General features: G+C 48.0%; 4 protein-coding genes and 1 long non-coding RNA gene across 7 annotated transcripts; 2 read left to right on the top strand and 3 right to left on the bottom strand.

The window, feature by feature from the left end:
• Nucleotides 1–7,322: 7,322 nt before the first annotated feature.
• Nucleotides 7,323–8,642, top strand: LOC124694865 (BTB/POZ and MATH domain-containing protein 2-like). The gene is made up of 2 exons (XM_047227795.1): nucleotides 7,323–7,627; nucleotides 7,759–8,642. Exon 2 carries the CDS (start codon nucleotides 7,791–7,793, stop codon nucleotides 8,640–8,642), a length of 852 nt encoding a protein of 283 aa, XP_047083751.1. The 5' UTR covers nucleotides 7,323–7,627; nucleotides 7,759–7,790.
• Nucleotides 8,643–9,569: 927 nt separating this feature from the next.
• Nucleotides 9,570–14,353, top strand: LOC124701231 (bifunctional fucokinase/fucose pyrophosphorylase-like). Of its 2 annotated transcripts, XM_047233276.1 has the most exons (7): nucleotides 9,570–9,656; nucleotides 9,769–10,048; nucleotides 10,122–10,489; nucleotides 11,075–11,201; nucleotides 11,350–12,366; nucleotides 12,634–13,328; nucleotides 13,699–14,353. In XM_047233276.1, exons 2-7 carry the CDS (start codon nucleotides 9,856–9,858, stop codon nucleotides 14,095–14,097), a joined length of 2,799 nt encoding a protein of 932 aa, XP_047089232.1. In that variant the 5' UTR covers nucleotides 9,570–9,656; nucleotides 9,769–9,855; the 3' UTR covers nucleotides 14,098–14,353. The 2 variants fall into 2 exon arrangements, with proteins under 2 accessions (XP_047089232.1, XP_047089231.1); XM_047233275.1 differs by lacking the exon at nucleotides 9,570–9,656 and having other exon boundaries at nucleotides 9,937–10,028.
• A 523-nt stretch (nucleotides 14,354–14,876) lies between these two features.
• On the bottom strand, nucleotides 14,877–15,464 carry LOC124694427 (mavicyanin-like). Its single transcript, XM_047227411.1, has one exon. The coding sequence runs from the start codon at nucleotides 15,462–15,464 to the stop codon at nucleotides 14,877–14,879; it is 588 nt and encodes a 195-aa protein (XP_047083367.1).
• Nucleotides 15,465–17,575: 2,111 nt separating this feature from the next.
• Nucleotides 17,576–19,092, bottom strand: LOC124694862. Of its 2 annotated transcripts, XR_007000504.1 has the most exons (3): nucleotides 18,989–19,044; nucleotides 18,294–18,832; nucleotides 17,576–18,181 (listed from the first exon to the last, which is right to left on the bottom strand). It is a non-coding gene; the product is annotated as an uncharacterized LOC124694862 (long non-coding RNA). The 2 variants fall into 2 exon arrangements; XR_007000503.1 differs by having other exon boundaries at nucleotides 18,294–19,092.
• Nucleotides 19,093–21,557: 2,465 nt separating this feature from the next.
• On the bottom strand, nucleotides 21,558–22,175 carry LOC124694426 (early nodulin-like protein 1). The gene has a single exon (XM_047227410.1). The coding sequence runs from the start codon at nucleotides 22,173–22,175 to the stop codon at nucleotides 21,558–21,560; it is 618 nt and encodes a 205-aa protein (XP_047083366.1).
• Between the last annotated feature and the right edge of the window lie 244 nt (nucleotides 22,176–22,419).

The following is a 22,419-nucleotide window of genomic DNA, read 5'->3' as shown; positions in this document are numbered from 1 at the left end:
CCCATTATTTTCCCGCCATATCTTCTCCCGCTCCCGTTCACACCGCCGTATTTCCCTCTCGCCCTTTGCCGCCACCCTTCCCGCCACTTCTTCCCGCCAACATCTCCCGCCAAATTTATCCCGCCACTTCTTCCCGCCACCATCTCCCGCCAAATTTATCCCGCCACCATCTCCCGCTATATTTTCCCGCCACGCTCTCGGATTTTTCCCTATAAAAGCAGGCATCGACACTCATCGCTGCACAAGTGCTTCTATCTCTCTATTTTTTCTGTTGGCTCACCCTTAGCCATCATGAGTGTGCCGTGCTCTGACCAGGAGTTAAGGCCGGTGAAGGCGAAGGTTGCAAGTTTGCCCCCGGGTGTGATCGCGGAGCGGTGTTGGTGCGGCCGTCTTGCTAAGGTTAAGCAGGTGGAGGATTTCTCCGACCTCGCTCGGCATGAAATTTTTTATGTGTGCGAGCTATGAGCATGATCCACCCCGTAGTTCAGCTTCGTCGTCCACCAGGCCGCCGGTATGTTTCGACATAATTTTATGTACGCATAAATTTATTTATGAATGTGATTTAATGTTATTGTTTGTGTTGCAGTCTCCCCCGCCCCTATGCAAATGGTTTCACTGGATAGACACGGAGCAGCCGGATTGGACGCGTCAGAGGTTGAGGAGAAACACCGGCGTGCGTGGGCAACGTTCTTTGAGGAGGAGCGTTGGGAAAAGGTTCGTGCTAATGAAAAAGCAGAGCGAGAGAGGCGGATACAGTAAACTTAGGGCGGAACAAGCTCGTAATCGCGAGGTGAATCGAAGAGGATGGATGATGAGGCTGCACGTAGGTTTGCAGAGGAAGAGGTGCGCGAGGAGGCTCGTGGAAGCGTAAAGGAAGAGACTAAGGGAAAGAGCCGCCGAGGCGCAAGCGGCAGAAGAACGCGGCGACAAGTCTGGAAAATGGCCACGGTGGACGCATGGAAAGTAGTGTGATGTGTCGTACTAGCTATGTATCTTAATTTCAGTTTTAGTTTGTCATTGTATCTTAAATTCCGTTGTAGTGATAAGGCGTATTTTAATTACAGCTTCAATGTATCTTTATTTCAGTTTTAGTATTAATGTGAAATGAATTTGCCGCAAAATTGTTGTGTCCGAAATTTTGGCTCAAGTGTTACCCGCCGAAATTTGCCGCCCAATTTTTCGCGCCCAATTTTCGAGCCATTTATTCCCGCCCAATTTTTCGCGCCCAATTTTCCCGCCATTTATTCCCGCCGAAATCTGCCGCCACTTTTTCCCGCCCAATTTTCCCGCTCAATCTTCCCGCCGAAAGTCATCTCTTGTAGCCTATAAAAACCCCCAACCGTTTCCTTGTGTTTCAGTGTATTCTGTGAAGAAGATGGATCCCCCATATAAGAATCCCCCCCATCTTTTCAACGAATTCATGGCCGGGCCTCTTCTAGACGAGGCCCGCAAAGTGATGACGGAGAGTAAGGTAGACACATTCGAGGAGTTCATCAGTAGCGACGCCTTGCTGCGTAAGGTGGGTAGGGAGTTTGAGAAATATTCTTATGGGTGGCCGTTGAAGAAGATGCCTCGCTCGCAGCCCACGGGAGATAAGGTGTGAGCTTATCAGGTTGAATGAGAAGTGGAAGTCACTAACATGGAAGAATGAAGAAGATAGGGAAAGGGATTTGAAATATCCAGCACGGTGGGCGGTTGAGAGTGAGGACGACGATGATATCTTTGAGCCTAGCAGCAAGGCGAAGAGAGCTGCATCATCGGAATCATCATCATCAGTTTCACCTTCTGTATCTTCCTCTTCCATCTGATTCTGCCTGTATCCATTTTCTTCGTCACCATCAACCTCACCGTCTTCTCCTGTGTAACCATCACCCTGACCACTATAAACATCTTCCCCATGGCTGCTCTCGTTCAGTGCTCGTAATCACCGCCACCGCCGGGTGCTTGACTCGCTCCGACCTGATTCGTAACCACCTCCTCCACCGTAACCGCCTTCAGGAGGCGCTACCTCCTTCGCCACCGGAAGAACTAATGCCACAGGGTTAGTTCCTCTCCTTTCAGACCCTTTTAACCAGCTCACCCACTTAGAGGTATCATCTACAGGCCTCAGATACCACAAAATGTTTGATACCGACTTAGTCCACAATGCATGCACACCCACTGTATGCACTTCAGGATTAAGCCCGAAACATTCTGTCAACCAATCCTTCACCTGCTCAATTGTCCATGTTCTAGGAGCAGTCATACTCATCTCTACATATTTGAACTCACTCAGATCAACTCCCATTTCATTTGATCGGACACTACCCATACCATAGTAAAATACTATCTTCACTACATCTGCCATCTTTGCTCACCTAAAAAAATTCCGCCCACGTCAACAAACGTAACTACTACAAAGCACATACATACACTAACACTACAACCAGCCCACATAAACCTACACAGTTAACACTAATATGCAAAGATTAGGGTTTACCCTTGTAGCGTGAGCAGCCTCTCCAACAGCAGCAGCACGAACAGCACGCAGCAGCTCACCACCACCACCAATCCACAGCAGCAGCTCAGCCCCTTACACCACCACCAACCTCCACCACTTCATCACCATTGCTGCTAAACAAGCACCACCAAACGCCTCCAAACCCTAACCCATCTCGTAGATCGGGCTTCCCTCAACTAATACCAACAAAATGGTGAAGTTTTATTGGCTAAATCACCGGGGATCTGCGAAAACGCAGAGTTCTTCGAGCTATTTTCGTGTGCTGCAGGAGCAAGGAAGAAGAAAGGAGGAAGGAAGAAGAGAAAACAGTGCAGCTGCGAGCGTCTGCGGCGCATAAATTAAAAAGAGACGGACACGGGAGGCAGCTGCGAACGTCTGCGGCGTGGAAAGGCATGCGGCATGCACGGTCGGCCGGCTACCGGCCGATCGGCCTGCTAGTGGCCGACAAGGCTGGTCGGCCTGCCCCCGCCTGCGCTCGGCCTGCAATCGGTCAGCTCGCTGGCCGATCGGCCCGCTGCTGTCCGATCGGTCGGCTGCTGACCGACCAGGTCACAGTTTCCGAATTTTTTCAAATCGCGCGCTATTCCTCGAATTAAATAAAAAATTCGTATTATTTAAAAAAAAATCGCCATCAGTAACGCGCTGGTACGGCCACTTCCCGAACGTTAATTACTTTGGACCGCTAGATCGTGTCATCGGACGGTTAAAAATGGCAAATCGCTGTGAGGAGGTCCTAGTGGTTCCATTATACTGTTAACTAATGAGATCAATAGTGGTGAAAAGATACGTTCAGGATCCTGTTATTATTTTTTTTTGAAACGGAGTTTTGCCTCATCTATTAATTAAGAAAAAGGTGCTCAGTTTTTAGGAGAAAACCAAGCGAAAACCTACAACAATACGGCCAAGCCCACAGCAAGAGCACACCCACGGGGACCGTTCCCTTTCCCTGTCCACAGTAGAAAGGCGATTTGTGACCGACCGAAGACAACCCACCTCGCCGGCGCTGAATCGGCGATTTCCTCGTCCTCCGCCGGCCGCTCCGGCGGCGGGAGGATGGGGGAATCCCGATTCGCGCCGTGTATATAGTGTAGGGTCGTGTTTGGTGTCCAGCCGGCGGCGTCGGGGTGGAGGCGGTGTGGCCGGAGTGGTTTTGCATGTGGTGGACCTTCCCCTCGACGGCGGCGCTCCGAGGAGTTCTGGCGTCGAGCTGCTACCTTCGTCGAGCCTGCGGGTCTGCGGAGCTGCTGGGCTCGTCTTCCCCATCGCCGGAGTCCGCGGGACGGCGGATCTGGCGAGTGTAGATCTTGTGGAAGTTGCTGATGAGGTTCGGCGCGACGATGGCGGCGGCCGCCGGTGTAGATCCTTCGGGATCGGTGCTCGGCGACTTCCCGCTGGCTTGGGGTGGCTCCTGATCGAAGGCGTCTTGAGGAGCTTGAGCGGCGGCGCGCCACCGACAGCGCTGCATGGTCGCCGGCGTCGTCATGTTGCAGTTGGGCTGGGTTGTATTTTTGTTTCTTCTGAGAGCCTTTGTGTAACTTGTCCGAGTTAATATCAGCCTCTTTTACCGCAAAAAAAAAGAGCACACCCACGGGATCCTGTTATGGTCTTTTTGGTATTCAATTTTGTTAAGCTAGGTGTTTTTATCTAACAAGGCTAGCTTCCCGCTTGGTAAGTTATGGCTTCTTTTGGTTTAAAAGGTTTTTTTGTGCAGATTTTGTAGGATTCTATTCTTTATAGGAATTTTATTACATGCCTTGTTTGATATCTACATGACTTTGTATGCAATCCTTAAGGAAAGTTTCTGCCGAGCCTAGACCAATGGAAAGTTCCTATATGTAATTTAATGTGTACACCTGTGTTTCCAATTCATCGGCGATCCGTTCACTACAGGAATGGCGCTACGCCGACAGCCCCGAGCCCTCGGCATAGCCTTAAAAGGCCGTCGGTGTAGCTGCTCAGAGAAGGTCCACCTCGGCAGAGACAAGTGAGCCCTCGGCGTAGACGCGGCCCTCGGCGTAGCCCTATACGCCGACGGCAGCGTATGGACCCTCGGCGTAGACAACGCCGTCCTGTCCTTAACTTCAAACAAATTCAATTTCTTTTTCACATTTTCTTAGTCTCTAACATGGATCATTTTAATTATAACACTACACTTAATCTTAGGTCAAGTTACCCCTCATAGTCAAACTTCCCACACGGTCACCCATACTCACACTACTCCACCCCTAGCACGCTTAACATCTTGGTTTCTTCCGGTTGAACTTCCATCTTCTTCACGAAACATTGCTAATAATACTACCATATCAATCCTATTAACCCCTAGATCGTGATATCACAACTCTTTATTATTTTGAATTCTAAATAATTATTTAAATAAACATCAATGGTTAAGTAATAATAATCTCTACCGAGGATGCAATTATTAATTTATTTTAGAAAAAATATAAAATCCTGAATTTCTGGCAAAAACAAAATTCATTCTGCTTTCATATTTCCATTTGGAATTTTGAGAATCTAAAAATTGGCTAACCGGGTAAACCCCGGTGAATTCAGATGTAACTTTTTTTTACGATCATTTTGATATATTATACATTTTTTTCTGACTTCGTATGCAACCAGAAAAGCCATTTTACCGATACATGACGCAATTTTGCAAAAAAGTTCAAAATTCATTTTTGTTAAATTCTCTTGCAACTAGATGACATAACACATGGACATCTCGAAGGATTTTGTTTTTTGAATTTTTTATCATTTTCTGCCATTCAGTTGAAAGTTAAAAAGGCGATAGGGTGGGGGTGCGTGGAGGGAAAAATTTCAACCTCTACGCCGAGGGTGGCCGTCGGCGTAGCCTTGACGCCGTGACAGCGCCGTCACGGCCTAAGTTTGGTGGGCCGCATACACAGGCCTACTCCGACGGCCCGCGATGTGCCGAGGGCAGCCGTCGGCGTACCGTTTCCTACGCCGAGGGCATCGCTACGCCGACGGCCCTTTTGGCGGGCTGGCCTGGAGGTTGGCCGTCGGCGTATGAGAAGGCCGTCGGCGCAGCGCGCCATTCCTGTGGTTCTGATCCTATGTTTAATTTTATGGGTGTTTTTTCTCTACAACCCCATTTTTGCAACTAAATAAAAATCCCATTTGCATCCCATGCTAGCACATATCAGAGTGCAGTTCTATGGTCAAAGAGAATTTACTCCTGTGTGTCGTACCAAAGAAGCCATTTGGTGTTTGAATTACAGGAAGGGAAAAGATAAAACTTCAAATTGACATAGTTATAATTATGTAATTCACGAGTTTTCTTTTAAATTGTCCTCCTTTTTTTATTCACGAGTTTTCTTTTAAATGGTCCGCCATTTTTTTACTTTATTCTAGTCAAACCCAATGGATTAATAGTTAATAGTGCCACCTAACAAAAAAAGATATTCATATGTTCTTCCTCCACTTTTTCTATGAACCAATGAGGGGGTAAGCATCTATTCAACACGATTTTATTCAACAAAAAGACATGTTGATAAAATGATAGTGCATCTTTGAATGTGCAGTACACCTAGCACAAACTATGTTGTTTTTTTAGGAAACACCTAGCACAAAATATGTTATTTGTTTAGGGAACACCTAGCACAAATGATGGTGCATCATGGTGGTCGCCGACACTGAATGTCACATCCGTGCCTTCTCCATCCTTCAGCATGTTTGCATAGTGTGTGTGCATGTTTGATTCCAGGACTGGGACTATGGATATGCTCGTATCTTCTGTGTGCGGCTCTTTTATGATGGTTATTAAAACTCACTTGATTGTGAAGCAGTCGTCATTTCGGGGTAGCAGTTCTTGAAGCTTGGACTTACCGATGAACTTTTCCTACCCTATTTCGGGAGCTTGGGATCCTCTTAAAATCAAATTCTCTGTCTGACTCATTAATAAGAGGAGCATCTGGACTGCTAACCAGCTGCTAAAATGAAGTCTTCCTCATAATCCTCCTTGTGTTTTCTGCAATGTGAGAGGTGAGGTGAGGATATCCAACCCTATTCATGAGTTTTGCATTCGTCAAAATCATCTGGTGCTCAGTGTTGACCTAGGCAGGAATGTCCCAGCTACGCTCATCTCTTCATCTATGAAATCATGGCCCTTATCGGGAGAAAAAATTATGCAAAGGAACACCATGAATAGTTTTGATTATAAGTAGGAGTACAAGAAAATTTGGTGTGCGAGAAATAGAAGCATTTTCAACATATATAAGCTGATTCGATCAAATTAAAGCTAATGCGTGTCAAATGGGAAGCAACGAGCGGAGGTTGCCTCGTTATTCCCTTCGTTGTTTCGTATGGTTGATCTCATGATCTGTGTCTAAAATTTTCTAGTTGCTTAGTTCAGTAGTACAACCAGACCCGTAATCATGTTTGTTTACAGTTCTTTTGCGGGTTTCAATGATTTTCTTTGATAAAACATGGTTTCTTGTGACAATAAACTACTATGATGTACTTATTACCAAAACTATGGTAGATGTTACTACCTTACTTCTGTAAATTCTCAGTTTTTTTAGCAGTGTAAATTATAAGTTTTCTGATATACTTTTTTAAAAAAAATCTGAGTCAAAAACATTTCTTTTTTGACCATCCTCTACATTTCTTTTGGGTTAAGTAAGGCCTGTTCGGCGTCAAAGTAAGCCTCTCTATGAACAGAACTACTACAATGGTCGGCTGCTAGATCCAATGTGCACAGCCCATAATAAGTCCTACAGCCTTTGGGTAAATATTAGTGGCCCAGCTAAAGATGAGCCGCTTACCTCCGTCCCCTACCTCCAGCCGCCCACCGCCAATTCCCAAGGAACTCCGGTCGAAGCGGCGGCGATCTGGACTGTACCGACTCTGAAGTGCTCCCGGACGCTCCGGTGGCATGCTGGCCCCATTATCTAGCTGCACCTTTCCCCCCACAGTCGCAGCCGCCGCCGTCTCCGGTAGCTGATTGTCGCCTTCGAGATCCTCCGCAGTGGCCGCCGCATCGAGACTAATCGGCTGCATTCGTCAGTGCCACTGACTCAGTGGCGAACAAGAACAGCTTACGCAGGACTAAATCAGGTAGGCGGACTAGTCCACTGCACCGTGGACTCAAGCGAGCGGCAGTACTACCTGGTAAGCAGCAACTTTCTCAATTCTCAATTTCTGATACACCTTCTAACTAGTGCTGTAAAATTACAAGCTCCCCTTGTCGATCTGCCGTTGCGCCTCCGATAAAGCCCACGTCTAACCCTGAGAGTTTGCAGCGGCCGTTGCACTCCATTCCAGAATCCAGACCATGGGCCAGAACACAACTTCTTCAGTTGACAAGCCTACATCGGAGACCTCGTCGAGATGCCTGATAGAGTGTGTCACTGGCGCCCACAACTTCGAAGTGACTAGGTTCTCGCTGCTCCAGGGTATGGGTGCCGGCAAGTTTGTTAGCTCGAGCACATTCAGTGTCAGTGGCTACGACTGGAATATCAGGGTTTACCCTGATGGCTTGAAGGAGGACAACCCTGTCTACATGTCGGCCTTCTTGCGTCTCTGCAGTGGGACAACTGATGTGAATGTGAAGTGCACTTTCAGTTTATTGGAGAAAGATGGAAGAGCTACTAATCTAGAGAGCCTGACACATACCTTTCAGGCGGTAGGTGGTTCTTGGGGTTGGTCCAAGTTCATTGAGAAGTCCAAGCTGCAAGAACTACTGGATCGCAATGACGACCGCGTCACAATCAGATGTGTTCTTACTGTCATAAAAGAGCCTCGCACAGAAGATGTAAGCATGATCCTAGTCCCAGTCCCGCAGTCGGATCTGCACACACACTTTGCAAACATGTTGAAGGATGGAGAAGGTGTGGATGTGACATTCAGTGTCGCCGATCAGCTCTTCAGTGCACATAGATACGTGTTAGCCGCCCGATCGCCAGTCTTCAAGGCCGAGCTCTTTGGTGAAATGAAGGAGACCACCATAAAATGCATCAAGATCGATGACATGGAACCTGCCATCTTCGAGGCACTTCTTAACTTCATATACACTGATTCACTGCCAAGCAATTTTGATGTAGATAAAAATGTGGCACTCCAGCACTTGTTGGTTGCCGCAGATCGGTATGGACTGGACAGACTAAAGGCTATTTGTAAAGGCTAGTATTTAAATCCCACATTATTTAGCAATGATATCTCTTATTTTCCGGATCTCCTATAAACATATTCCAGCGGCAACAACATCGTTTGCTTTTCATGTTTTCTACGACTAGTTAAGTGATGATAGAAATGCGTCGTCAGATAAAACTAGAACATTAAGACGTGCGGCCACACACGTCCAACTTCACGAATGAAACACAATAGCAGGTGCAAATGCAAGTGTCAACGTTTGGTTCTATAAGAAATCAAGCATCCTAATCCGCATAATCACACATATGAACAGTGTAACCAGCAAAATGAGAAACCGAAGAAGCAAATGTCTGACCATACAATGCATTCAGGATAGTAATACACTGCAGAGTGGATAACTGTCGGATGTTAATGTGCAGCTGTCCATTTTTCACCGAGGAGGTGGTGGCCACAAGTTCCAGTTCCAGATATCTCACCGTTTCTGTGTAGATGCAGCATCTGCGATTAGCTTTATTTGTTCTGGAGTCCTGAATATCTGAATCGAGATCGGTGAAAGAATTTGCAGAGCACGATGACAGGCATAGACCGTCGGCAGCAGCCTGCCACTCCATTCGACTTGACTGGGGCCACTCGTGTCGCGCTCCGACGCTGACAAGGCTCACCAGTCACCACTGACCAGTTCGCCGGACCAGCCCACCAGCGCGCGCTCCGATCTACGGAGGCGACGATGGAGCCGGGTCGTCGGCGTGGGCGGAGGGCGCACACGGCGGACGAGGCCGCGGCGGTGCTGCGGAAGGCGTGGTGCCGGCTGCGGCTGTCGGCGCGCGACCCGGCGCGGGTCCCTGCCTGGGACGCCGTCGCGCTCACCGCCGCCAGCCCCGAGCAGGCCGCGCTCTACGGCCGCCAGCTCGCCCGCGCGCGCCGCCTCGGCCGCTTCCCGCCCTCCACCGCCGCCCTCGCCGTCCCGGACCCCGGCGGCGCCCGCATCGGCTCCGGCGGCGCCACGCTCCACGCCGTCGCCTCCCTCGTCCGCCACCTCCTCTCCCAGGTCAGCCTCCCCCACCACGTTTCGCCTGCCGCTGATCTACTACCTGTGCCACAGCACCATACTAGTAGCCGATTTCTGCTCCCCTGACCTGTACGACGCCTGAATTTCGCAGGCCTCCGAGGAAGAGATCGCCGAGTTCTTCCCCGAACCAAACGGTTCCTCTCCCGCCGACCTCCCGCTCGCCTCGGTGACACGCTTCATGTCCACGAAGCACGTGCTGCTGCTCCACGCCGGCGGGGACAGCAAGCGGGTGCCCTGGGCGAACCCCATGGGGAAGGCCTTCCTGCCCGTGCCCTACTTGGCCGGGGACAACCCCGACGGGCCCGTCCCGCTGCTCTTCGACCACATCCTCGCCATCTCCGCCAGCGCAAGGCAAGCATTCAAGAACCAAGGTTGTGGCTTTCAGACATACAGCTACCAATTTTCCAAGTAATATCTTCCATTTGATTGATATGGCATGATCAGGTGGAATGCTCATAATGACGGGGGACGTCCTCCCGTGCTTCGACGCCTCGGACCTAGTCCTCCCCGACGACGCCGCGTGCATCGTCACGGTGCCGACGACGCTGGACGTGGCCTCTAACCATGGAGTGGTTGTGGCCTCCAAGGATGGAACCCAGGGGGAGAATTACTCTCTCTGTTTGGTTGATAATCTGCTGCAGAAGCCAGCAATGAGCGAGCTTGTGGAGGCGCAGGCCTTTCTAGATGATGGTCGGCCGCTGCTTGACACAGGGATAATAGCTGTGAGGGGTAAAGCATGGCAGGAGCTTGTTGCCCTCGCATACTCATCTAGCCAGGCCATCATTCGGGAGATCATCACTAGCAGAAACGAGGCAAGCTACCGTTTCCGGCATTGATATGTGAGCTATATCATTTAACAAGCATGGATTTCCTTTCTGATATCTTACTAAATCACTATTGTGTGCCGCACATCTTCATAAATCACTTTTATGTGCCGCGACAGCCAAGTTATGTGTATGCAATCTAGGTTCAGGAAATTATGTCGATGCGATCATTCTACAAAAATACTTGATGCATTCGTGTACATTTTATTATCCCTGAAAATTACCAAATGAATTTTATGTTGACCTTGTCTATTCTGCTCTTAACTCTGATATGCCGGTAACCGAACAAAATCTGTTGTAGGATGTGAATATGCATTCTCTATCTGAATGATCACTTCTTTTGTCAAACAGAACCTAACAGACAGATAAAGTCCACTCTGTATCCCATATGGAAAGTAGATATTTTCTTGCAAAAAAGGGGAAAAGAAAGCAAATTTTTAGAATCCAACTGTTCTTATCTGAATATGTTTAATTTAGACTGTTAACCTGAAACAAATGCCAAGCATTTCCCTGATTAAAGATGTTCCTTGTTAACTTTCATTATGTCTGCTCATACTTGTCAATCTATTGCAGCTGAGTTTATATGAAGATCTTGTGGCTGCATGGGTACCGACCAGGCACGAATGGTTGAGGAACCGTCCATTTGGCAGGCAACTCATTGCTGCTTTAGGAAGCCACAAGATGTTCAGCTTTTGTTCATGTATGTTCCTGGTTATATACAGTTAACTTGTTTCCATTGTTTATTTTGCTTTGTGGTTGTATTTTCATGGATTATTGGACAAGTTCATCTGTTTTCTTGGATTGATTGCGCAAATAGGATCCTAAGTTGGGATTGTTTTCCTTTTCAGATGACTTCACTTTTTTGCATTTTGGTACATCTGCTGAGGTTCTAGATCATTTGGCGGGTACATATTCAGCACTTGTAGGTCGAGGGCACATGTGTTGGATACCAGAGACGACTGCTTGTGATATTGCTGCTACAACTGTCATTTTGTCTAGCAAAATTTCTGCTGGGGTCTCAATTGGAGAGTATTCGTTGGTTTATGATTCATCACTGTCAGGCAGAGTAAGGATTGGTTCTCAGTCGATTGTGGTTGGGGTGAATGTACATGAGTTAATCGAGGATACTCCTCATGTTTTTAGTAGCACCTGTTTCACATTACCTGATCGGCATTGCCTCTGGGAAGTGCCTTTGGTAAACTCCATGGGAAGAGTTATGGTCTACTGTGGTCTTCATGACAATCCAAAACTTTCTATAAAGAGGGACGGGACATTCTGTGGAAAGCCATGGAGAAATGTCTTGGAAGATCTTAAAATCCAGGATACCGATATGTGGGACTCATCCAACCATGACAAGTGCTTGTGGAATGCTAGGCTTTTCCCCATCATGTCTCCCTCTGAAATGCTAAATGTAGGCATGTGGCTCATGGGATCCGGAAATGATCCAGATGGTGAAGTTAGTTGCATGTGGAGAAAATCACAGAGAGTCAGCTTGGAAGAGCTGCATCGTTCAATTGACTACCATCAGCTTTGCACGGATTCTAGCAAGCATCAAGCAGATATTGCAGCTGCCATAGCTAAAAGATGCATGACTAATGGCTTACTCGGGCGTAACCTGTTTCAGCTATGTGAGGAAATGTTAGTGAATAATGATTCCAGTTCACAAGTCTGTAAAGAATTACTTACATATTTTCCTAGTCATGGGGATCAGTATTCTGGCGTTCTTCCTCAGAGCAGAGCATACCAGGTCAAAATGGATCTGCTTAGAGCTTCTGGAGATCTTTCTACTGCATCTATGGTTGAAGAGAAAGTATGGGCCTCTGTTGCAAGTGAAACTTCATCGGCTGTAAAATATGGGTCTAAAGGTACAGACTGCAGAAAATGGCAATAACCCTTGTGTTTTGTAAGGAATAGGCCCACATGGCCACACCCCTGCTCAATTCCATAGAACTGAAACAGTTCTTTAACATCTAGATTTCTTACTATAACATTATATTCCAAACAAATAAGTATAGCGCCTCCAGTATTCATAATGAAACCAGAGGAAATCTTGATAGGCAAAGAGATAACTGTTATTTTCTCACTATAAACGCTTCTATTATCCTGATCAAGAAATGCATTTTTTTTGGTAGAACCATCAACTGATGCAATGAGTACAAGCAATGGAAACTTGCATCCCAAGAAGGCCATGGTAGAATTACCGGTCCGTGTTGACTTTGTTGGGGGTTGGAGTGATACACCTCCATGGAGCTTGGAGCGTCCAGGTTGTGTTTTGAACATGGCAATAAGCTTGGAAGGAAGCCTTCCTGTTGGAGCTATTATAGAGGCAACAGAAGACCACCATGGAGTTCTTATTGAAGATGATGCCGAGCGAAAGGTTTATATCGATGATCTGTCATCAATCTCTCACCCATTCAGAGAAGCCGATACATTCCGTCTAGTCAAGTCTGCTCTTGTTGCCACTGGTATCCTTGGCCATAGAATACTGTCAAAGTCAGGTTTAAAGATCAGGACCTGGGCAAATGTTCCTCGCGGAAGTGGTCTAGGCACTTCTAGCATATTAGCAGCTGCTGTAGTTAAGGGTCTATTTCAACTGATGGAAGACGACACGAGTGATGATAATGTTGCTAGAGCTGTGCTGGTAGTGGAACAAATAATGGGCACGGGCGGTGGGTGGCAAGATCAAATTGGCGGCCTGTATCCTGCAATCAAGTGCACAGAGAGCTTTCCAGAACAGCCGTTGCGCTTGCAGGTTGTTCCACTGCTGGCATCTCCTCAGCTGATTCAGGAGTTGGAACAGCGCCTCCTGGTTGTGTTCACTGGCCAAGTAAGTTTTTCTGCTCAAAGCAAAAAAAATATGTAGGTTTATTCCCTTTTTACTATGCACCGGTAACCACTCAGATTCTTAACTAGTTGCGTAAATCTAGATGCTGCGTGATGGAGGTGTAAGTTTAGAGATTATAATGTGGGAAGGCGAATGAAATTCTAGTTTGAAATGTTTGAAAGCACAAAACAAGAGTCCCTCCAATTCATACCCGATGTGCAACTTCAAAAACGCGTACATTTGTTTCTGTGATGTTCATGTGTAACTCAATTACCGCCAATATTTGTTTTCCGCAACATTTTAGTAGGCACTGTTGCATGGCCAGAGTATTTGAATCATCCACCTGAACAAACGCTATTTTCCGTTCGCACAGGTGAGGCTCGCCCACCGAGTCCTGGAGAAGGTCGTCACCCGGTACCTCCGGCGCGACAGCCTCCTGATATCCAGCATCAAGAGGCTGGCCGAGCTTGCCAACACCGGGAGAGAAGCCCTGATGAACGGCGAGATGGACGAGCTGGGCGGCATAATGCTGGAGGCCTGGAGGCTGCACCAGGAGCTGGACCCATTCTGCAGCAACAGGGCCGTGGACGAGCTCTTCGCGTTCGCCGACCCGTACTGCTGCGGGTACAAGCTGGTCGGAGCCGGCGGCGGCGGCTTCGCCTTGCTGCTGGCCAGGAGCGTGAGTTCTGCAGGTGAACTCCGGCGGGCGCTCCGGGAGTCCGCCGCGTTTGATGTCAAGGTGTACGACTGGAGCGTCGCCATGCCCCGATGACTAGGAGAGGAGAGAGCGCATGACTATCTGGAAGCTTTGTCGCCTTACTATAATCATTGTGGTATACTGTATGTAGGATGAAGAGAATTTCGTTGCTGTCATTTTGTACTTTCTGCTTCAGGCATTGCGTACTGGACCAGGTGTAGTACTCCTTTTCAGTAATACATTCGGCAGATGATTCAGACAACCGGTTGCAAACAGAATATAAACATTTACGGAATAAATAAATTTTACTACAAGCTAGTAGATTCGAGTTTCTTCCTGGCAATGAATCAATCAAGATGAAATGAATGGCATGGATTCCTGGCCGGTCCAGGGAATAAATTGTGCCTTGGCACCGACAGAGACACAATTGGGGGCAACCTGTTTTGTTCCGTACCCACCATGTGCGCCGAGCACAGGTGTCCCACTCTCCCCCATCACATGAGCTGTGTGACAGCCTAATGCGACGATGAACAGATCACGCTAGCGGATAATTACTCGCGCTTAGATTTGTACTCCTAGAAATTCAGGATTAATGATGCAACGATGAATGAACCATCTCCAATTGTACATCAATTGATTTGAAAATGTAAATTGGGGGAGAGAGATATAATGTGAAAAAATGGTTCAAAGAATTGGGGATCCGAGGAAGTGCAAGTGCTCATCCATCAAAATGTGCCAATCCACATCGATTAATAATCCAAATACACAAGGTCGTCTGTCCGTATCAAAAATCAAATGAATGGGGAAGGAAGAAGATCGAGTAGTGAGTAGCAGCAAGCAAGAAGCTCCCGAATCTACAGGAACAGAGCGAGAGCAGCGGCAGCGAGCGCCACCGCGGATCCGGCGCCGGCAACCCCCCGTGTCCCGGCAGCAGAGTCGTCGTCGCCGTTGTCGGAGAGCGAGGGCAGGGCCTCGACGGGCGCGGCGGCGGGCGGGAGCGCCGCGAGGGCCTTGAGCGCGGCCTGGTCGTCGGCGGAGGGCGGCAGCAGCTTGCCGTCGGCCGCGGGCACGTCGACGGACAGCTTCTGGCCCCTGCGGCAGTGGCCGGCGGCGGCGCTGGTGAAGTAGGCCCGGCCCGGCGCGGTGAGGTTGAAGACGGAGTTGCCGTCGTCGAGCGCCAGCACCGGGTCGGACACGTCGCAGGCGGCGAAGGCCTTGGCGGTGACCTGCACCGCGCTGTCCTGGCTCGGCGGGTAGAGGAAGAAGAGCGAGTCGCCGAGCTTGAAGGGGAGCGACTTGCCCCACTGCACGTACACGTCCGGCTTGGAAGCTGGTGGGGGTGCCCACGCGTCCAGCCCGCCCACCTTGTACATCGCCGCGTCGCAGCTGGAGGCGAGCAGCAGCACCGCCGCCGCCAGAGTCGCCAACGCCGCCAGCGCCATCGGTCCGGAGCTGGGGTGTCCGAGTGTGGCTTCTCGCTCCGAAGCTCGGCTCAAGCTCGGTTCTTTGCTTGTACTGACAGTGCTGCTACCAGCTAAGTTTGTGCTTGTGGTTTGCTTTGCATGTGGACGCGCGGACTGTGGCAGAGAGTGTATTTATTTATGAGGGGGAGCGGCGGTGCGGCGGAGGCAACGGGCGGATGAATTTGGTCGGGTTTGACCTGCGCCGGCCGGTGATCCGTGTGCGGCCGGGTGAAACGGTCGGATTAGTGAGGGTTTTTTTGACAGACGGATTAGAGAGGGGTTAAGACTAGTTATAGTGGGAAGTAACATAGAGTAGTAACATGTTACTACTCTATGTTACTACACTTTTGATGTTTGATGAAATGGTTCAAGCCATTAGAGATGTCTAATCCGTTGTTGGGTCGCTAACGGAACATGTCATTTTGTAACACTAGATCATATTCTTTTCTCGAAAAGGAGATAGCCCCAATAGACACTAATCACATAAAGCTGGTGTGTTCTTTGGGCTCCAGATGGGCGTGCGCTGGTGCTCACCGGCGGCAAGCCGCAAGGGCAAGGCTGCATGCACATGGGAGCACGTGGATCCAGAGGTGAGAGACGAGAGCCTTTTTGTATTTTCTCTGGATTTTCTGGACCGGTTCGCGACAGTGCTGGTGGGTTAGTTGCGGGGAGTGCGGAGGATTTGGCACGACTTGTACTCAGCAAGCAACTTCGTGTGAGCTTGCTCGCGCGCAGCTCTGGATAGAGCAAACCCCGATTCCACTGCTCGATCCATCTGCTACAGATCTTCAGGAGAAGACTTGTCCTTGTTACAGAGTTCTTTATTCCAGCCATTGTTGTCTTTATTTCAGCCAATGTTGTTTCAGTCTAGATCCTGTTTCTTTATGGTTTAGGTTAAGAGCCTATTTTTTCAATTGCTAAGATTTCCAAGACTTTTGGCTTTTCTGCTTTGTAAGTGTTGCATTGCATCTACAGCGGCAGTCTCGGAAGGTGGTGTTGGGCCAGTTGGCAGTCCGCTTGACTTGGTGAAGTAGCTGGATGTTGGACGGCAACCCCGAAACTTTGTCAGTGTTGAGGGCCTCTTCCTTATGTCGTGCGGATGACAAGGTTGCTCTTGACGTTGTTAGTTGGGGTCGCTTTAGCACATCTCCTTGAAGGGTTGGCTTCTTCATCTACGTTAGAGCTTCCCGTGTCTGATCTTCCAATATTAGTTACGAATTATTCTCTCTGATGGTGGTGATATGTAGTCTGGTCTTGATGGAGTGGCGTTTCGAGTTCGCGGTTGGCTGTTCCTAGGTATCGAGTGGGTTTGGCCCCGTGATGTTGCCGTTGTTGTATGATTTTCGCTCTGTTTCTCCTGATTGACTATGCATTTTCTTCCTAGTTAATGCATATTGTTTTCAATTAAAAAAATCTAGATAAACAAGCCGCTCCATTGGTCAATAAGTGTTTTTCTTCTCCGAAACACAATACAGACGTAGATGCTCATAAATACGTACATACACTATATGAACGCACACATTCATAGCCTATCCATATGAGCATCTCTGAGACCAAGTCTCGGAAACGACAGCAGATTGCGAAATCACCACATGTGTCTCGCTATCGACCAGAACGCCGCCTTCCACTGAAAGGATATTCCGTATTTATGAGATACCAAAGTGTCAAACTTGAGATTTTGACTGGAGGAGGCACCGTCCTCATAACCATCCAACCATGACTTGGTTGTCATTTGGCCAGTAAGCTACCCAAAACAGAGATATTCCTGACGGCTCTGAACCGTCGGGAATGAGTGTCAAACCGTCAGGAATGTGTATTCGTGACGACGTCCGTCAGGAAAAGGCCGTCGGGAATAAGGCGTCAGGAAAGGTGTTGAATCCTGACGGCAACCGTCACGGAAGCTTATTCCTGACGGGAATTCCTGACGAGCTTCACGAGCTGCTGTAGGGGACGTAGCTGACGGTCTGGTTGTCAGGAAAGAACGTCAGGAATAGTCATTCACCTGAAGAAAGAATAGCCCTGGAGCATCCGTCAGGAACGTAATTAAGCATAGCAGACCAGAATTCCATAAAACATTTTCTTTAACTGAGTACAAAAGGCAGACTCAACAATCATATTCAGGCACAAAATATATATCGCATGCATTACAACCGAGGTTCACAAAATCACAATCCATTGCCATATCTGCAAATGTACATTACACTCCATTTGGACCACACATATAGCTGCACAGTATACACTAGTACACTACATGTACCTGAATAGTAGCCATTAAAAAATGGCTAGCTATATTGTTGAAGCAACAGATTTGATCCAAGACACTACACTAAATAACTCTACTGTGTTGGATTTGATCCAAGACGCTACACTAAAATGCACTGGGCTCAGCAATGGGAAATCTGAGCATGGTCTTCAGCAAGTGCAGAGGTTGTCAGCCGAGTACTACCAGCCTGCTCTTCAGCTTGGGACGATCCATTTACCTACAAGAACAAAACGTATGTGCATATGAAGTACTTGCACAGTTGCAGCAGGCTTGAACCAACAAGGATAAAAGGCATGATTAAATGCATATCTCAAGTCTGTGTATAAGAAGTACTTGCCATGATTAACGGTTCTAAACCAGACATATTTTACACAAATCCTTATCTGATTAGACATGACAGATGGATGCCTTGTTTGATGACATAATGGCACTTCTGCATCCCAAGTGTAGAACAAACAGAAAGTTAGTAAGCAAGTGAAATGAAAGCAATAAGATATCTCAAGAAACCTAGGATCTTGGCACAAACAGCATCAAGTATCTCTTACATTACTCTCAAGAAACCAAGAAGAAGGCCATGTTGCAGTTTATTTATGCTCAGAAACAACCATCTGTCAGAAGATGTTTAGTCAAATACAACCTAAAGTGAAACAAATGTTTAAGCATGTGTGAATCAGAGGTAATAGGGACTACATACCAGATAACCATCCATTAGCTTATCATGAGATACAAGATGTTTAGTCAAATACAACCAGAAGTGAAACAAATGTTTAAGCATGTGTGAAAAACATACATAAAGTATCTAGCTATGCAACATGATCACGAAATTTAGATATCTAGAATTGGGCATATCAGACCCCAGCCTATGTAGTAAGATTCAGCTAAGCATCGTCATTGACAAGTGCACTGATGCAGAAGCGTGCGCAATCAGAGATGCAATAGAATTTGGTTCTGAATACAACCTGAAGCTTGTTGCTGTTGAATCAAACTGTGCAGTAGTGGCTGCTGCTGCAAACATGCCCAATGCTGTTGCGTCCAGGTGCTAGGGCGTTTACAAGGAGAAACTCTGAATCCTGTTTCATACAGCCTGCAGTACAGAAACAGAGACAATCAGAATATCCTGTGTACATGCCAACACCACCAATTGGGCAATACAAAGACCAAATAGCACAAATGTGAGGGAAATTAAACCCCATAACTTCTCAGTGTTGTAAGCTTGTACTAGCAATCTATGAACACCCACATGTGCTTGGAGAGATCTAGGACGAACCACTTCGAGATTTCCCCATCCAACCTTGTTAACAAAATAAATGCATCTAATCACAGAAGGAAAGCATAATAGAACATAATAGTTTCACACCTCACCTGATGCCGCACCTGCTCAGATCTGAGTAGCACTCTCTGGATCTGCGTGTGGCCGGTATCCCCTCGGGCTGGGCGAGGGTCGGCAAGGGAGGAAGGCCGAGGAAGACAGGGGTGCAAGATGGGGAAGGTTAGGCGTTGGATGGGAAGGGATGCAGCATACTGGACAGGGGAGAGACGCAGCGCTGGACAGGGGAGAGATGCTGAGTTGGACGACCGGAGTGGGGGGAAGCAGCGGCGGAGGGCGAGGGAGGGAGGCGGCGGACGAGGCAAACCATGGTTGGGGCGGCGCAGGAAATTTCACCTAAGGACAGTAGCAAGGGTGTGGAGACGAGAACAACCAAGAATATTAGGGATTTTGACCAAGTCGTGCCTACGGTGTGCCCTCCCACGCCAGGACTCACTTGCAGCGCGCGCGAACTCCCGAATATTTTCCCACTCGAGCGAATAAAGGGCGCCAAGGTATACCGCCTCCCGAATTTCTTCTTCCTGACGCCTCTGTTCGCTTCTTTCCTGATGAGCGGTTCGGGACCGTCACGAGCGGCTGCGGCCGTCAGGATTTTGTGCGTTTCGGGTAGTGAACTGACATCTCAGATATGACCGGTAAGGTGGGTCTAATGGCAAGTTTGCATCAAGTATCCAAGTGTTCTATATCTCTTACTATATGGTCATGACGCAAGAAACAATTTCCCAATCTTTGTTAATACTTCATTGAAGATGAACATTTTTCATTATTTTAAGCAATACTTAAGGATATTAATTATTATTTATTTATTTAGTTTTGATCTTGATAGTCAAGTTCTAAGTATTAAAAGAATTCTTGCTTTTGGAACTAGTCATTATATAAAACTCATTGCTATTAATGGCATGGAAGACAACTAATGATCATGAGGAGTTCCCATTGAATGATCTATGTCTTGTATGATGACCATGTTGCTACAGTGGTGTTCCTTGTTTATCTCCTTGCACTTCGTGAATATGAGGATCATGTTCTCTTAGCTTGTACTTTCTCAAGACATGTTTATGTCACATTTTGTGAAATGATGCAACATTTTATCTGAGATATTTTACCTAGCTAATAACACACTAGAAATCGCAATCAAGATATTTGTTAAATTGTATGCTTATTAATGTCAATACTTTAAATATACTAAAATATACCCAAATATACAATACACTATCATAAATTCATCCCGTAGACATGTAAGTGCTTTCTAATTTTCTCACATTTAGGGGAAACCTGCTCAATCTTTTCACGGAGTAATCTCAGAAAAAGAGAATAACTCCGGCTCAAGAATTACCATTAACTACCATAATCCATTTAGCAACATTATAATGTGGTTAGTTATAAATATAGCACTTTAATTGTCTATAAAAATTATTAAAGGTATGTAATATTAGTATAAATACCATGCAATAGTCATGCAAGTAAAAGAACATTAAAAGACCACTCCGACCTTATCACTAAGAATCATGCAAATAAAAGAACATTAGAAGATTTTAACCAGATCGTCATTAATTTGGACAGTAGAATAATAGCTGAACTCAATCATGTGAAGTCTTAACCTAGGTTAAACAACGCGACTGTCTTTATTTATCTAGTTTATGGATTGCAAACAAAACCAGTTCACTAATTATTTATGAGATTGCTCCATGGTTACTTCAAAAAGGTCTGCCATATTAATTATTTACTTTCGAATTGTTATTAGTTGTTCTTTTTTAAGCAACCGCCTATACATTAAGAAGAGGGAAATTTTGACCAGTTTAGAAAAAAACTGGCTGAAAACCGATACATCAACAACACACACTCTAGACCCAAGGTTACGAAACCAACGAGTCGACGAACTCTGCCACCATAGTGGCCAGAGGCGACACCCCACAACACAACATACCTCATGCCCCGAGACCGCGTACCAAACGAGCAATTAACATTCTCGTCCAAGTGAATAGGGCAACCACCCATCGCAAGTGATATCTGGAGCTGCCGCTCCGGCTTCCACGCCAGCCCCAAGGCCACACGCTAGGCGTGTCAATGCATCTACCACCGAAGTGACCAAATGCGACACCTCAAACGCAGAAGAATCCTGGAGCCGCTGCTCCGGCCTCCAAACCGACCCAAAGGTCGCGCACCCGCCTGGCCAACGACGGAGCGACAAGGCCACGGAAGACACCGCTGACAAAGAGAAGGACCAGGTCTCCAAGACATCGCCTCCAAGGAGGAAGCGGCGGAACCGCCGCCGATGCCCGCTCGGAAAGGACCGAAGCTTAGTTTTTATTTTTTCAAAATGACCTTATATATTAGTTTACATAGTTAGTAAATGAGAATTTTATGTATATCCACTTCATTTGTTTTTTGAGGCAATATCCACTTCATTTCTTAATTTCACTAAAATGCGTGAACTGTTTCTGGGCACTTACATTTGGTCGACTGTATCTTTTTCTTTGTTCCGTTACGTCTCCTTGTACACGAGGAGAGCAAAGCACAGAGCGGCAACAGCGATAACGGATGCGCCTGCAGCCGGTGGCGCGGCGCCGGACTCATCGTCGTCGAGGGAAGCCAAAGTCGGCAGGGCCTTGGTAGGCGCCGCCGCCGGCGGCAGCTTGGCCAGCGAGGCGAGCGCGGCGAGGTCGTCCGCCGAGGGCGGCAGGTAGGTCCCGTTGGCCGCGGGCACGTCGAGCGACAGCCTCTGCCCCTTCCGGCAGTGGCCCGGCAGGGTGCTGGTGTAGTACACCCTCCCCGGCGCGGTGAGGTTGAAGACGGAGTTGCCGTCGGCGAGCCTGAGCAGCGGCGCCTTTACGCTGCAGCGCGCGGCGGCCCGCGCCGTGACCTGGACGACGTCGTCGTGGCCCGGAGGGTACAGGAACATGAGGGAGTCGCCGAGCCTGACGTGGGCGGACTTGCCCCACCGCAGATACACGTCTGGCCTGGACGCCGGCGGCACCGCCCACGCGTCCAGCCCGCCCACCTTCTGCGTCCCGGCGACGCAGCCGTCGATCAGGAGTAGCACCAGCAGCAGTGCCGTCGCCGCGGTCACCTGCGACGCCAACGCCGACGGCCCAGGCATCATCGTCTGAATGGATCCCTCTCCCACCTCGCACCTCAGCTCGATCGATCAGACTGCTTGTTTCCTTGCACCGACTTCGGCGAGCTGCCGCGCCAGCGCCAGTGCAGAGTGCATTTATGACGATGAAGTGACAGGATTAGGGATGAAGCGTGTGGTACATTATATTGCGTGGTTAGCTTCCGGCTAATGGCTAGCTGCTGGTGCTTATCAAGTTGTCATCAGTGGCATCGATCGCATGGGAGCACAT

Source organism: Lolium rigidum, chromosome 3, assembly GCF_022539505.1.
Source record: "Lolium rigidum isolate FL_2022 chromosome 3, APGP_CSIRO_Lrig_0.1, whole genome shotgun sequence".
NCBI lineage: Eukaryota > Viridiplantae > Streptophyta > Magnoliopsida > Poales > Poaceae > Lolium > Lolium rigidum.
Note: the sequence above shows the minus strand (reverse complement) of the source record. Positions and strands in the feature narration are given on the sequence as shown.